This window comes from Grampus griseus (assembly GCF_964374135.1).
Source record: "Grampus griseus genome assembly, chromosome: 5".
Taxonomy (NCBI): domain Eukaryota; kingdom Metazoa; phylum Chordata; class Mammalia; order Artiodactyla; family Delphinidae; genus Grampus; species Grampus griseus.
Window position 1 is genome coordinate 128062572 of NC_138998.1, and position 17603 is coordinate 128080174.

Below are 17603 nucleotides of genomic sequence, written 5' to 3' on the forward strand. Positions count from 1 at the left end.
AAGTCTGGACCTGCCGAAGAGGCAAGAGACTTTTTCTTGCCTCTTTGTTTCCTGGTGCGCGAGGAGAAGCAATTAAGAGCGCTGCTTAAACGAGCTCCAGAGACGGGCGCGAGCCGCGGCTATCAGCATGGACCCCAGAGACGGGCATGAGACGCTAAGGCTGCTGCTGCTGACACCAAGAAGCCTCTGTGCGAGCACAGGTCACTCCCCACACCGCAGGAACCTGTGCAGCCCACCACTACCAGGGTCCCGTGATCCAGGGACAACTTACCCGGGAGAACGCACAGCGCCTCAGGCTGGTGCAATGTCACGCCAGCCTCTGCCGCAGCAGGCTCGCCCCGCATTCGTGCCCCTCCCTCCCGCCCCCCACCCCCGCCCCGGCATGAGTGAGCCAGTGCCCTCGAATCAGCTGTTCCTTTAACCCTGTCCTGTCGGAGCGAAGAGCAGACGCCCTCCGGCAACCTACACACAGAGGTGGGTCCAAATCCAAAGCTGAGCCCCGGGAGCTGTGCAAACAAAGAAGAGAAAGGGAAACCTCTCCCAGCAGCCTCAGAAGCAGCGGATTAAAGCTCCACTATCAACTTGATGTACCCTGCATCTGTGGAATACCTGAATAGACAACGAATCATCCCAAATTGAGGAGGTGGACTTTGGGAGGAACGATATATTTTTTTTTTCCCTTTTTCTCTTTTCGTGTGTATGTGTATGCTTCTGTGTGTGATTTTGTCTGTCTAGTTTTGCCTTTACCATTTGTCCTAGGGTTCTGTTTGTCCGTTTTTGTTTTTTTTTTAAGTATAGTTTTTAGTGCTTGTTATCATTGGTGAATTTTTTTTGGTTTGGTTGCTTTCTTTCCTTTTTTTTTAATTACTTTAAATTTTCTTTTAATAATTATTTTTTATTTTAATTATTTTATTTTACTTTATTTTATCTTCTTTTTTTCTTTCTTTTATTTTCTCCCTTTTATTCTGAGCCGTGTGGATGAAAGGCTCTTGATGCTCCAGCCAGACATCAGGCCTGTGCCTCTGAGGTGGGAGAGCAAAGTTCAGGACACTGGTCCACAAGAGACCTCCCAGCTCCACATAATATCAAACGGCGAAAATCTCCCAGAGATCTCCATCTCAACACCAAGACCCAGCTCCACTCAACGACCAGAAAGCTGCAGTGCTGGACACCCTATGCCAAACAACTACCAAGACAGAAACATAACCCCACCCATTAGCACAGAGGCTGCCTAAAATCATAATAAGGCCGCAGACACCCCAAAACACACCACCAGACGTGGAGCTGCCCACCAGAAAGACAAGATCCAGCCTCATCCACCAGAACACAGGCACTAGTCCCCTCCACCAGGAAGCCTGCACAACCCACTGAACCAACCTTAGCCACTGGGGACAGACACCAAAAACAACGGGAACTACAAACCTGCAGGCTGCAAAAAGGAGAACCCAAAAACAGTAAGTTAAGCAAAGTGAGAAGACAGAGAAACACACAGCAGATGAAGGAACAAGGCAAAAACCCACCACACCTAAAAAATGAAGAGGAAATAGGCAGTCTACCAGAAACAGAATTCAGAATAATGATAGTAAAGATGATCAAAACTCTTGTAAATACAATGGAGAAAATACAAGAAACGTTTAACAAGGATCTAGAAGAACTAAAGAGCAAACAAACAGTGATGAACAACACAATAAATGAAATTAAAAATTCTCTAGAAGGGATCAATAGCAGAATAACTGAGGCAAAAGAACAGATAAGTGACCTGGAAGACAAAACAGTGGAAATAACTACTGCAGAGCAGAATAAAGAAAAAGAATGAAAAGAATTGAGGACAGTATCAGAGACCCCTGGGACAACATTAAACACACCAACATTCGAATTATAGGGGTCCCAGAAGAAGAAGAGAAAAAGAAAGTGACTGAGAAAATATTTGAGGAGATTATAGTTGAAAACTTCCCTAATATGGGAAAGGAAATAGTTAATCAAGTCCAGGAAGCACAGAGAGTCCCATATAGGATAAATCCAAGGAGAAACATGCCAAGACACATATTAATCAAACTATCAAAAATTAAATACAAAGAAAAAATATTAAAAGCAGCAAGGGAAAAATAACAAACAAGGGATCAGGTTAACAGCTGATCTTTCAGCAGAAACTCTGCAAGCCAGAAGAGAGTGGCAGGACATATTTAAAGCGATGAAGGAGAAAAACCTACAACCAAGATTACTCTACCCAGCAAGGATCTCATTCAGATTTGACAGAGAAATCAAAACCTTTACAGACAAGCAAAAGCTAAGAGAATTCAGCACCATCAAACCAACTTTACAACAAATGCTAAAGGAACTTCTCTACGCAAGAAGCACAAGAGAAGGAAAAGACCTACAATAACAAACCCAAAACAATTTAGATAATGGGAATAGGAACATACATATCGATAATTACCTTAAATGTAAGTGGATTAAATGCTCCAACCAAAAGACACAGACTGGCTGAATGGATACAAAAACAAGACCCGTATATATGCTGTCTGACCTAGGTCTGACCCACTTCAGACCTAGGGACACATACAGACTGGAAGTGAGGGGATGGAAAAAGATATTCCATGCAAATGGAAATCAAAAGAAAGCTGGAGTAGCAATTCTCATATCAGACAAAATAGACTTTAAAACAAAGACTATTACAAGAGACAAAGAGGGACATTACATAATGATCAAGGGATCAATCTAAGAGGAAAATATAACAATTGTAAATATTTATGCACCCAACACAGGAGCACCTCAATACATAAGGCAAATACTAACAGCCATAAAAGGGGAAATGGACAGTAACACAATCATAGTAGGGGACTTTAACACCCCACTTTCACCAATGGACAGATCATCCAAAATGAAAATAAATAAGGAAACACAAGCTTTAAATGATACATTAAACAAGATAGATTTGATTGATATTTATAGGACATTCCATCCAAAAACAACAGAATACACATTATTCTCAAGTGCTCATGGAACATTCTCCAGGATAGATCATATCTTGGGTCACAAATCAAGCTTTAGTAAATTTAAGAAAATTGAAATTGTATCAAGTATCTTTTCCGACAACAACGCTATGAAACTAGATATCAATTACAGGAAAAAATCTGTAAAAAATACAAACACGTGGAGGCTAAACAATACACTACTTAATAACCAAGAGACCATTGAAGAAATCAAAGAGGAAATCAAAAAATACCTAGAAACAAATGACAATGAAAACACGATGACCCAAAACCTATGGAATGCAGCAAAAGCAGTTCTAAGAAGGAAGTTTATAGCAATACAATCCTACCTAAGAAACAAGAAACAGGGGCTTCCCTGGTGGTGCAGTGGTTAAGAATCCGCCTGCCAATGACGAGACACGGGCTCAAGCCCTGGTCCGGGAAGATCCCACATGCTGCAGAGCAACTAAGCTCAAGCGCGACAACTACTGAGCCTGCACACCTAGAGCTGGTGCTCTGCAACAAGAGAAGCCAGGACAATGAGAAGCCCGCGCACCGCAATGAAGAGTAGCCCCTGCTCAAGAGTAGCCCCCACTCACCGCAGCTAGAGAAAGCCCGTGCATAGCAACAAAGACCCAACACAGCTATAAATAAATAAATAAATAAATAAATAAATAAAGTTTAAAAAAAAAGAAACATCTCAAATAAACAAACTAACCTTCCACCTAAAGCAATTAGAGAAAGAACAACAAAAAAACCCAAAAGTTAGCAGAAGGAAAGAAATCATAAAGATCAGGTCACATATAAATGAAAAAGAAATGAAGGAAATGATAGCAAAGATCAATAAAACTAAAAGCTGGTTCTTTGAGCAGATAAATGAAAATGATAAACAATTAGCCAGACATCAAGAAAAAAAGGGAGAAGACTCAAATCAACAGAATTAGAAATGAAAAAGGAGAAGTAACTGACACAGCAGAAACACAAAGGTTGAGAGATTACTACAAGCAACTCTATGCCAATAAAATGGACAACCTGGAAGAAATGGACAAATTCTTAGAAATGTACAACCTTCCAAGACGGAAGCAGGAAGAAATAGAAAATATGAACAGACCAATCACCAGCACTGAAATTGAAACAGTGATTAAAAATCTTCCAACAGTGGTGCAATGGTTAAGAATCTGCCTGCCAATGCAGTGGACACGGGTTTGAGCCCTGGTCTGGGAAGATCCCACATGCCATGGAGCAACTAGGCCCGTGAGCCACAACTACTGAGCCTGCGCGTCTGGAGCCTGTGCTCCGCAACAGGAGAGGCTGCGACAGTGAGAGGCCCGCGGACTGCGATGAAGAGTGGCCCCCGCTCGCCACAACTGGAGAAAGCCCTTGCACAGAAATGAAGACCCAAAACAGCCAAAAATTAAAAAAAAAAAAAAAAAATCTTCCAACAAACAAAAGTCCAGGACCAGATGGCTTCACAGGCAAATTCTATCAAACATTTAGAGAAGAGCTAACACCTAACCTTCTCAAACTCTTCCAAATTACAGCAGAGGGAGGAACACTCCCAAACTCGTTCTACAAGGCCACCATCACCCTGATACCAAAACCAGACAAAGCTGTCATGAAGAAAGAAAACTACAGGCCAATGTCACTGATGAACATAGATGCAAAAATCCTCAACAAAATACTAACAAACAGAATCCAACAGCACATTGAAAGGATCATACACCATGATCAAATGGGGTTTATCCTAGGAATGCAAGGATTCAATATACGCAAATCAATCAATGTGATACACCATATTAACAAATTGAAGGAGAAAAACCATATGATCATCTCAATAGATGCAGAGAAAGCTTTCAACAAAATTCAACACCCATTTATGATAAAAACCCTTCAGAAAGTAGGCATAGAGGGGGCTAACCTCAACATAATAAAGGCCATATATGACAAACCCGCAGCTAACATCATCCTCAACAGTGAAAAACTGAAAGCATTTCCACTAAGATCAGGAACAAGACAAGGTTGCCCAGTCTCATCACTATTATTCAACATAGTTTTGGAAGTTTTAGCCACAGCAATCAGAGAAGAAAAAGAAATAAAAGGAATCCAAATCAGAAAAGAAGAAGCAAAGCTGTCACTATTTGCAGATGACCTGATACTGTACATAGAGAATCCTAAGGATGCTACCAGAAAACTACTAGAGCTAATCAATGAATTTCGTAAAGCAGCAGGGTACAAAATTAATGTAAAGAAATCTCTTGCATTCCTATACACTAACGATGAAAAATCTGAAAGTGAAATTAAGAAAACACTCCCATTTACCACTGCAACAAAAAGAATAAAATCTAGGAATAAACCTACCTAGGGAGACAAAAGACCTGTATGGAGAAAATTATAAGACACTGATGAAAGAAATTAAAGATGATACAAATAGATGGAGAGATGTACCATGTTCTTGGATTGGAAGAATCAACATTGTGAAAATGACTCTACTACCCAAAGCAATCTACAGATTCAATGAAACCCCTATCAAACTACCACTGGCATTTTTCACAGAACTAGAACAAAAAATTTCACACTTTGTATGGAATCACAAAAGACCCTGAGTAGGCGAAGCAATCTTGAGAAAGAAAAACAGAGCTGGAGGAATCAGGCTCCCTGACTTCAGACTATACTACAAAGCTACAGTAACCAAGACAGTATGGTACTGGCACAAAAACAGAAATATAGATCAATGGAACAGGATAGAAAGCACAGAGATAAACCCACGCACATATGGTCACCTCATCTTTGATAAAGGAGGCAAGAATATACAATGGAGAAAAGACAGCCTTTTCAATAAGTGGTGCTGGGAAAACTGGACAGCTACATGTAAAAGAATGAAATTAGAACACTCCCTAACACCATATACAAAAATAAACTCAAAATGGATTAAAGACCTAAATGTAAGGCCAGACACTATCAAACTCTTAGAGGAAAACATAGGCAGAACACTCTATGACATAAATCACAGCAAGATCCTTTTTGACCCATCTCCTAGAGAAATGGAAATAAAAACAAAAAGAAACAGATGGGACCAAATGAAACTTAAAAGCTTTTGCACAGCAAAGGAAACCATAAACAAGACGAAAAGACAACCCTCAGAATCGGAGAAAATATTTGCAAATGAAGCAACTGACAAAGGATTAATCTCCAAAATTTACAAGCAGCTCATGCAGCTCAATATCAAAAAAACAAACAACCCAATCCAAAAATGGGCAGAAGACCTAAATAGACATTTCTCCAAAGAAGATATACAGATTGCCAAGAAACATATGAAAGAACGCTCAACATCATTAATCATTAGAGAAACGCAAATCCAAACTATGAGATATCATCTGACACCGGTCAGAATGGCCATCATCAAAAAGTCTACAAACAATAAATGCTGGAAAGGGTGTGGAGAAAAGGGAACCCTCTTGCACTGTTGGTGGGAATGTAAATTGATACAGCCACTATGGAGAACAGTATGGAAGTTCCTTAAAGAACTAAAAACAGAACTACCATATGACCCAACAATGTCACTACTGGGCATATACCCTGGGAAAACCATCATTCAAAAAGAGTCATGTACCACACTGTTCACTGCAGGTCTATTTACAATAGCCAGGACATGGAAGCACCCTAAGTGTCCATCAACAGATGAATGGATAAAGAAGATGTGGCACATATATACAATGGGATATTAGTCAGCCATAAAAAGAAACGAAATTGAGTTATTTGTAGTGAGGTGGATGGACCTAGAATGTGTCATACAGAGTGAAGTAAGTCAGAAAGAGAAAAACAAATACCGTATGCTAACACACATATACGGAATATTAAAAAAAAAAAAGTTCTGAAGAACCTAGGGGCAAGATGGGAATAAAGACACAGACCTACTAGAGAATGGACTTGAGGATATGGGGAGGGGGAAGGGTAAGCTGGGACAAAGTGAGACAGTGGCATGGACATATATACACTACGAAACGTAAAATAGCTAGCTAGTGGGAAGCAGCCGCATAGCATAGGGAGATCAGCTTGGTGCTTTGTGACCATGTAGAGGGGTGGGAGAGGGAGGGTGGGAGGGAGGGAGATGTAAGAGGGAGGAGATATGGGGATATATGTATACATATAGCTGATTCACTTTGTTACAAAGCAGAAACTAACACAACATTGTAAAGCAATTATACTCCAATAAAGATGTAAAAAAAATAAGAATATATCAGAACAAATTTGGCAGAAATTATCAAAATATTGTTGTAAATAATAAAAGGATTAAAAAAAAAATAACAGGAGCTCAGAAGAGTTGCTGGATACAAAATTAATGCACAAAAGCATAGCATTCCTATACCACAGTAGAAACAAAATAGAAAATGGAATCAAAAAAGGAACCCCATTTCGCAATAGTAACAGAAACCATGAAGTCATGTTCAGTATGCAGTATATTATAAAATACTATTCCAGGATGGCAAGGGCCTAATATAGGCTAAATAATTTTGAGAAAGAAGAACCAAGTTGGAGGGTTTCAGGACTTACCGTAAAACAGTAACAATCAAGAAAGTGTGGTAATGGTGTAAAGATAGACATAAAATGTAAGGGAGTAAGAGTCCAAAATTAAAATCTCGTATGTTCAACTTAATTTTGCCAAAGGTGCCAGGGTGGTGGGGTGAGGAGGAGCTGATAGTCTTTCAAGAAATGGATACCTATGTGAAAAAAATCTGACTCTCACCTTTATGCCATACACAAAAATTAACTCTAAATAAACCTAAAATATAAAACTTCCAGAATAAAATATAAAAACATCTTTGCAACCTTCAAGTAGGCAAAGACTCCTTATATAAGAAATGAAAAGTATGAAGTGTAAAAAAAAAAAATTGATAACTGGGACTTTAAAACACCTACTCTCCAAAAACCATGGGAAAAAAGTGAAAAGGCAAGCCACAAACTATAATAAAACATTCATGATACTTTACCTGACAAAATACTTGTATCCAGAATAACTAAAGCATATTCATAACTCACAAAAACCAAAAACCCAACTTAAAAATAGGCAAAAGAATATCAAGTAGTGACAGACTGATACATTGATCTTCCTGCAAAGAACAACTATAGACTCTGTGAACCCGACACAAAAAAACTATCCAAGGGCTCTGAAGACTGAAATACACATTTTGGAGCCGGTATCATAACTTGGAGTAAGCAATCACACATACTGAGTTCCCATTTTGTGCAGTTTTGCCCTGAAGGTGGATGCAGTCACCACCACAGAGGCACTGGGGCAGCTACAACTGCAACAGAAAGCCTGACATCCCTCTGGTTGGAGGAACTGAAAGAACGAGGAAAAGGAGCCCAGGGTAACCAAGATGGCAAGAGAGTAGTAGGGAACTCCAGAAAGAAGAGAACCAAAGAAAAGAACCCCCACGTTCTGTGTTTAAACAGTCTAAATCTACAGCTGACACTTGAACCATGCCCGCTGCAGGCATGAGAGTTTGTTGAGTCTAACCAAGTTGATTGCCCACTAACACAAAGACATCAACGCCCTTTGGAGCAATATAAAATAACCCTGTCTCCAAAACATAACATTCCAAGATACAATCTAAATATATACGTCTAGGATGCAATCTAAATATTTATGTGTAGGATACAATCTAAAATCCCTCAACATATGAAAGCCAAGAAAATGTGATCTCAGATGTTATTATCAGACATGTACTTTACAGCAGCTATTATAACTATACTCAGGTAAAGAAAAATATGCTAACAATGAATGAAAAAACAGGAAACAGATACATGTCATTATACATTTGTCCAAACCTACAGAATATACAACATCAACAGTGAACCCTAATGTAAATTATGGATTCTGGACGATAATGATGTATCAACATAGGTTCGTCAATTGTTTAAAAAAAAAACACAGGTACCACTCTGGTGAGAGGATGTTGATAATGGGGGAAGCTATGTATGTGAGGGTCAGGAGATATATGGGAAATCTTGGTACTTTTTCCTCAATTTTGCTGTGAACCTAAAACTGCTCTTAAAAGAAGTCTTAAAAAAGTAGAAAATTTCATCAAAGAAATAGAAAATACAAAAACCAAGTTGAAATTTTAGATATAAAAACTACAACATATTAAATTAAAAATGAGCAAAAGGGTTAAACAGACACCTCAAAAAAACAGAAGATAGGGAATTCCTTGACAGTCCAGAGATTAGGACTCAGCACTTTCACTGCTGGTACCCTGGTTCAATCCCTGGTTGGGGAACTATGGTCCCACAAGCCAAGTGGTGCGCCCAAATAAAAATAAAAAAAAAAAAGAAGAAGAAATACAAATGGCCAATAAACACATTAAAAGATGTTCAATACCATTAGCCATCAGGGAAATGCAAATTAAAACCACAATGTAAAGTCTCTACCCCAGAGGTCAGCAAACATTTTCTTTAAAGAGCCAGAAAACAAATATTTTAAGCTTTGCAAGCCATACAGACTGTGTTGCAACTACTTTGTTCTGCTATGTTAGCACAAAGCAGCCACATACAATACAAAAACAATTTACAAAAACAGGTCACGGGGCTTCCCTGGTGGTGCAGTGGTTGAGAGTCCGCCTGCCGATGCAGGGGACACGGGTTCGTGCCCCGGTCCGGGAAGATCCCACATGCCACAGAGCGGCTGGGCCCGTGAGCCATGGCCGCTGAGGCTGTGCGTCCAGAGCCTGTGCTCCGCAACGGGAGAGGCCACAACAGTGAGAGGCCCGTGTACCACAAAAAAAACACAACAACAACAACAAAAAAAAACAGGTCAGGTGTGCCAGATTTTGACCCATGAGCTGTAATTTGCCGATCCCCGATGCCACACCCAAGAGAATGACTTAAAACAACGGACAATATTGAAGTAAAGATATGGAACTAAAAATTTCATACACTGCTGATTAAGAGTGTAAAATAGTATAACCACTTTGAAATACTGATACAAGCAACAACAAAGAATCTTAAAAACATTACGCTGAGCAAAAGAAAGCCAGATACAGGGAAGTCCCTGGTGGTCCAGTGGTTAGGACTCTGCACTCTCACTGGCGAGGGCCCAGGTTCAATCCCTGGTTGGGAAACTAAAATCCCACAAGCTGTGCAGCACGGCAAGAAAAGAAAAGAGAAGAAAAGAAAAGAAGCCAGATACAGAGTAATATATGGCTCCATTTATATGAAAACCTAAAAAAGACAAATCGAATCTCTAAGTGACAGAAAAGTAGATAAATAGTTGCCTAGGTTAAGGGAGAGGATGACTTGCAGGGACACAAGGAACCAATTTTTGAGTGATAAAGATGTTTTACTTCTTGATTTTAGTGGTTATGTGGGTATGTACATGAAGATGAGTATATACATCTGTCAAATCTTAAACTGTAAGCTTAAAATGACTGCATTTTATTGTATGTAAATCATACCTTAATAAAAGTTGTTTAAAAAGATATTCTAGGATATTTTTTAAATACCTGAATAAATTGTGAGATAATTTTAACATCAGGTTCAATAACCTAAAAACAGCAAGTCTCCCCAAATCATTCAGTGGAACCCCAATCAAAATTCCAGTTAGATGTTCTTTTTGAGGAATTCAATAAATTTACTTAAATTTATACAGAAGAATAAAGTTCTAAAACAACTTAGTCTTGAAGATGAAGAAAAGAGTGCCTCCCCTGAGCAATTATTAGGACATATCATAATGTCATTTTAACAGTGGTACTGGTGTAAGAAGAAACAAAGACTAATAGATCAGAAGACAGAGTTTTGAGAAAAACTCATGAACATATGGGAACTTAATATACCGTAATGGCAGGACCATAAATCAATAGGGAGAGAATGAACAGTTTAACTAGGTGATGTTAGGAAAAGTGGCTCACTGTACATGAAGAGAAATGTAAATAGATCTCCACTTAACACCACATAAAAAGGTGGGTTACTGATGGATTAAAAACTTCATATGAAAGATAAAACTAAAGCGATTAAAAGATATAACTGTTAAGAAAGATATAACTATTAAAAAAGGATATAGCTGTTTAAAAAGATATAACTATTAAATATAACAATATTTTTATGGTTTAAAAGTGAGAAAGGCCTTCATAAGGCAAAATCAGTGGTTTTGATTACATCAAAATTAAGATTTCTTTATAAAAGAGGACACATGAAAGGTGACAGAATGGGAGATTATTTACAATGCCTAACAATGACAAAAGGACTAATATTTAAAATATACAAGGAACTCCAGTAAAATAAGAAAAAGAGTACTCCAACAGAAAAAAAGGGGTGAAAGATATGAATAAATAATTTACAGAGGAAACATAAAAATCTAAAAAGCTTATGAAGAGATGTTAAAAGTCACTAGTTAGCAGAGTAATTAAAATTAAAGAAAGGTATCATTTGAACTCCTAATTAGACTATTGAAAAATAGGAAGTTGAATGATGCCCAGCCCTGGCTACAGTATAAGGATATATAGTAGTCATCATGTATTGATAGTTGAGCCTAGACTAATGCAGCCAATCAGGTAAGCAATCTGGCACTACTTCAGAAAATTAAGTACGCCTATACTCTTTGACTCAGCAATTCAGAAATTAAGAGAATTTCAGAAAAAGAAATTCTCACAGATCTGGGGATACATGAATGAAGATGCTCACTGCTGCCTTATTTGTGAGAGCAGGGAGTCGAAGGCAATCAGGGTGTCTACCACTGGGAGAATGAACAGGTAAAATGGAATGTATGCAAACTTCTGAGTACTACACATCAGTTAGAAGCCATGGGCCAGATATACATACAGGAATGTAATGGATTTAAATATCTTAGTACTTCTTAAAAAACTACTGGGACTTCCCTGGTGGTCCAGTGGGTAAGACCCCGTGCTCCCAATGCAGGGGGCCTGGGTTTGATCCCCGGTCGGGGAACTAGATCCTGCATGCATGTCACAACTAAGAGCTCACATGCTGCAACTAAAAGACCCTGTGAGCTTGGGACTTCCCTGGTGGTGCAGTGGTTAAGAATCTGCCTCCCAATGCAGGCGACACAGGTTCGAGCCCTCACCCAGGAAGATCCCACATGCTGCAGAGCAACTAAGCCCGTGCGCTACAACTACTGAGCCTGTGCTCTAGAGCCCGCGTGCCGCAACTACTGAAGCCCTCGCACCTACAGTGCAAGGAAGAGTAGCCCCCACTCGCCGCAACTAGAGAAAGCCCACGCGCAGCAAAGAAAACCCAACACGGCCAAAAAAAATAATTAATTAATTAATTAATTTAAAAAAAGATCCCGCATGCCACAACTAAGACCTGGCGCAGCCTAAATAAATAAATAAATATTTCTTTAAACAAACAAACAAAAAGTACATGTATAAAAATTAAAGGGCTTCCCTGGTGGCGCAGTGGTTGACAGTCTGCCTGCCGATGCAGGGGACACGGGTTCGTGCCCCGGTCCGGGAAGATCCCACATGCCGCGGAGCGGCTGGGCCCGTGAGCCATGGCCGCTGAGCCTGCGCATCCGGAGCCTGTGCTCCGCAGCGGGAGAGGCCACAACAGTGAGAGGCCCGCGTACCACAAAAAAAAAAAAAATTGAAAAAACTACTAAGTAAAAAGCAATAAATGGGATGAAATATAACACAGTATCATTAGTATCATTTATGTGAATTAAAAACACATGCAAAAAGGCTGTGACATGCCTAACAGAGAAAATTAGATAAACTTCATTCAGGCATGATGTCTAGTGCTGTTGTGTGGGAATTCAAAGTTAGTGAATCAACAATATACATTAAATAAGGTGTCTTTAAACAGATACACATAAAACAAGGTTATGTACTAACCATCAAAAATGTCGTGACAAGAGACTAACAGGAGCCTAAGCCTGCATTTCCCCTAAGAGCAATGCTTCGGTGTTCACTAATTCAGTGTTCATGGACTTCACAGAATATAATCACAGTAAGTAATGAGAATCGACTGCACAGACGAAAGCACATACATTAATCACACTTAGAATGGGCAGCTGGTGGAGGTGGAAAATGGAGACAGACAGACAAAAGGGAAAAAATAAATACATTAAAAGGAAGAGACTTGCACACACCCAGCAGTTTTAAGGTGCCATGAACAGAGGAAGATCATGATTCAACTCTGAATCTGAGGTCCAAACTACTAAATAAAAAAATGAAAATACAAGAACATTCTAGTAAGAGAGGTAATTCAGTCCCACCACAAAAATGTGTCTGCAGAATTTTAAACATAAACAATAAACATGAAGCCTAAATAAAAAATAACAAGATCAGGGGAGAAAAAGGAATCAGAGGAATGTCTTAAAAAAAAAAAGATTACGATACCTGAGGTATACTGTGTTTTCCATACTTCCAAAACTTATTCTGTGATAAAAGAGACTTAAATTTCTCCTCCAGAGAATCAAACTCATTATCGGGTAGGAGGCAAAGCAATTTTTTCAATGCCAATAAGGAACAAGTTACAACCCGATAGAATTTAGCTTCTCTTTCTTCCTCTGGAATAGTTCTTGATGTAAAAAGAAAATAAATACATATAAGGATTGAGAATAAGACAAACTTCTATTTTAAACGTTTTATCGTTGAATATCTACCAAAGTTGCTTTATCTCTATATTCATTCTCTCTGTGCCAAACCCCCACAAAATGCCAATATACATAGAATTTTAATCACATATTATTCGAATAATAAAAGGTGAAAGTAAATCAAGAGTTGTGGCTTGAAATAATGTGCATGTACACTGCTCTCAGTAGCAGTTAATTGGATGATTAGAGAATAAATAACACTGCACCTAAGAGTACTTTCCCTTACAGATTCTTAATAGTTTGATTAGAACACAAGAGTAAAAAGTAAATGGAACATCTTACTATTCTTACAATAGAACTATTCATAGTTCTTCAACTATTTTCATCCAGACCTTAAAATGGTTCCTGCTATGACTGTCAAAAGGCAAATGTGGAAAAAACCTAAAAACATCTCTTTGTAAAAGAACCAAACACATGTGCTCCCAGATAATTCAAGTTAAATAGCGGGACAACTTGCAGGTAAAAGCACTTAAAACAGCACCTGGAAAATAACACTATATTAAGTATTTTCACCTCTACATTTAGCATCCCTTTTTTAAAAAATGTCACATTGAAATTATCATCTTATTACCTATGAGAGAAACATAGTTTCACTTAACCTGAGTTACACAGAAACAATACAACTTACTGTGGGTCACTGAGTGTATCAGGTGTTTCTTTTATAAGATGATCCTGCAGCACCTATGGGGGGAAAAATGCCATAGACTTGAGATTTTATTGAATTGTCAGTGGTGAAGAGACAGAACATAAACTTCATCTTAACTAAAAGTTTTTATCCCCTTTCTCACAAAAGTAGCAAAATTAAGTAGCAAAACTAAAAGGTTTGAATTTTACCAATTTTTTTCCCCTATCAATCCCCAAGGTTGGCACCTGCTGGGGTAAAGAAGGATAAGGTACTTCTTCCAAACACCTCCAGTTTCCACTGAGAGGAATTTTCCCTTAAATACTCCTGGCCTCTTGCTTCTCCATTCCTCTTGCACACAGCAGTGAAGTGAATGGGATGTCCGATTAGTAAGTTTGGGAGTGAATTAGGCTCTGCTTTCCTCGCCCCTCTTTTTTGAGCACCTCCCTGCTCACAGAGTACACACATTGTGCTCTGCTCCATCATGGAGGAAGGTTTAAGGCTCCATTTGAAATGCTGAGTAAGTCTGCTTACTTCTGGGGTACAGTACTAGCAAGTCCACTGTTCCAGTATCAATTTTATCAGCAATAATAATAACCAATATTTACTGAGTTTTTCCATTTACCATGTATTGCTTTGAGCACATTCCATGCATTAATGAAATCCTCAAAACAACTCGATGAAGTACAAGTTAATTCCTACTTTAACAGATGAGGAAATGGAAGCACAGAAACTTGCCCATGGTCAAAGACCCCAACTAATGGCAGAGTGGACTAGAACCCAGTGGTATGACTCAGAGCCCATGTTCTCTTACAGACACTATGACATTTTGATCTCATTTGCCTAACTCCTCTCTAATAAATTTGTTTTGAACTTAGGAAAGTTCAAACCCAATATCTGTATATCTGTGACACAGCCAACTAAAGGTAAAATAATGGAGGAAATAATCCACATATCCAATGATCAGTTACCCATCCATAATAAAACCAAGAACAAAAAAACAACCAAATAAACAAAACTATGAATAGCCAAATTAATTATCTCAAAATCCATTTTCTAAAACTCTTAAGTGTCCAAACTCATGATACTTCACTCATAACATTCATCACTTGATATTTTAAAGAAACCAATGATATTTAATTTATAGTTGGGATAGAGAACTCCCTTTGAGAGTATGATTAAACCTACAAACCCTAGGGAATTCCCTCGCAGTCCAGTGACTCGGACTCAGCGCTTTCAAGGCTGGGGCCCTGGTTCAATCCCTGGTGCGGGAACTAAGATCCTACAAGCCGCGCAGTGTGGCCAAAAAAACCCACACAACTACAAACCATCACCCTAGAAAAACAACTCTGGTACAACAGAAAAATAAAGAATGTAAGAACCAAGAACTTAAAGGGGGAACTAGAATGCATGTGTGTGTAGAGAGATGTTGGGTGAAGAGATCAGATAGGTAAGACGGGACCATATCATGCAGAGCCTTGTAGGCCAAGATAAGAAATCTAGACTTGTAAGTATAATGGGAAGCCACAGAAAGGTCGACTAACTGAAAGGAGGGAAGCAGGGAGAAAACAAGGGAGGAGGAGGGAAGGTGTTTAAGTAGGATTATACATAGGGTGCTATGGAAATATAAGAGTACTAAATAGAGAAATAAATGCAAGCATTATCTTTTTTAAAAAAATTTTTACTTCTCAATGGACTCACAGCCCATCTATTTTTATTTCTTGGTATAATACTAACAAATTGGCGTCTAGTTTTTTCCAGTCCATATATAAGGAAGAAAAGAAGGAGAGAAAAAATGAGGAAGGACAGTATTGTGTACAAACTAAAAGCCACAAAAGTTATGGCTGATATCGGTCTGGCAAAACTGCTGGCCAAGTGTTGGAGAAACGTGTATCTGTTAATGGGAGTATCATAAAAAACCGGGTAAATAAATATTTTAAAAAATAATAAATAAATAAACCTATTCTTAAAAAAAAACTGGGGAAAAATCCCAAATGTGTATTAAAATGAAAGAAGTTAAATAAACTGTTGTATATCTATATATACAAAGGAATACCAGGATGAAACAGATCTGTATTGATTTGAAAATATGGGGAAAAAAAGTTTAGATTTGATTTATAGATGTATTCTTTTTTTAGATTATATATTACAAAGCACATATCTAAATATTTTTAGATACAGTAAATTAGAACATTAAAATAAACAGGGAAAACTTAAATCATTTAGAAAGATCCAATCCAAAAAGTTAATTATGTTTTAAAAAGCCAAAACGGTCAACTTTGATAAACACCATTTAAAAAACGCAATCTTCCACTGAAAATATTTCACTTCTCATACCCTCACAATGCTAGGTAAAAGAGCTGCCTTTGTAATACGCTTTATATCCCTTAAATACTTTAAAAATAGATACAGAAAGGTTCCAAGGACTTACACTTGTAATTTCATCCTTACAAAATGCTATGGCTTCAGGCTGCTTGCTTGGAGGGAAAGCTGCTTCAAAGGCATCTTTTGCTGCAGATGCAGCTGGTGTGTAAGTATCACACTGAGCCATTAGCCAATAGCCCATTAAACTTTTTAAGTAAGGAGCCAAGTGTTTCTTAACTTTAAGGATAAGTTTTTCAAAAGCTTGCTGTGTGGCTTCTCGAACCCGGCGGTCATGATCCTATTGAAAATATAATATGGTTTAAAACAGCTCTAACCCATAAAAATAAATACTGACATTTCTGGGTATGTGATGAAGACCCATTAATAAGAATTCACCTATGCACAAAGCTAAACTAAAATCAATAATTATATTAAAAAACTGATTAATTTTTCCTTTTCCCAATGAGATAAAAATGACTGTATTCAAAGAGTCAGGGCTAAACCTGGAATAAATAAGCAATTCATTCTCATTCTTCTGCAGCAAGTATACAAAGAAATTACATTGTCAAAATTTACTATGGCTTAAAAGTATCTAGGTAATTCTATTGTAAGGACCTAACAGACTCCTTTTTACAACCCAACATGATCCAATCTGCATAATAATATTGACATAACATTCCATAACCCTCACCAAAAATGAATCATATAAATTTGACAGTCCCCACAACTTCAACCAAAAACAAAAACAAAAAACAAAAAAACCACAACAGAAATAAACTAGTCAAGTCTTAATACTTACTAGTGAAATTTTGCAGAAAATTCTTGGCCAATATGGAAGAACTCCTTTTACAATTTCCGTGTCTCTCTCTGTACACATGGTTCCAAATTCCTGCATAGCCTAAAATAAATTATTAAAATCATTAAGGATCAACAGCCATAATATTGGCTGTTGATTATATTTATGCTGTTCTAGAAGCTTAGTCTATTTTATGTAACGTGAGAATACACCATCCCTGTTTGTGTCACATGGGACTAA

The 17603-nt window shown here is 38.1% G+C and overlaps 1 protein-coding gene across 4 annotated transcripts in view; it reads right to left on the reverse strand.

Moving 5' to 3' along the window:
• LTN1 (listerin E3 ubiquitin protein ligase 1) overlaps window positions 1-17603 on the reverse strand; it is a 65777-nt gene that overhangs the window by 41327 nt on the left and 6847 nt on the right. For all 4 annotated transcript variants that reach the window (XM_082654439.1, XM_082654438.1, XM_082654437.1 and 1 more), the window contains exons 3-6: window positions 17367-17465; window positions 16635-16865; window positions 14210-14262; window positions 13325-13505 (exon numbers count right to left, since the gene is read on the reverse strand). In XM_082654439.1, the coding sequence (XP_082510565.1) occupies window positions 13325-13505; window positions 14210-14262; window positions 16635-16865; window positions 17367-17465 (564 nt within the window). The remainder of the gene's footprint in view (window positions 1-13324; window positions 13506-14209; window positions 14263-16634; window positions 16866-17366; window positions 17466-17603) is intronic.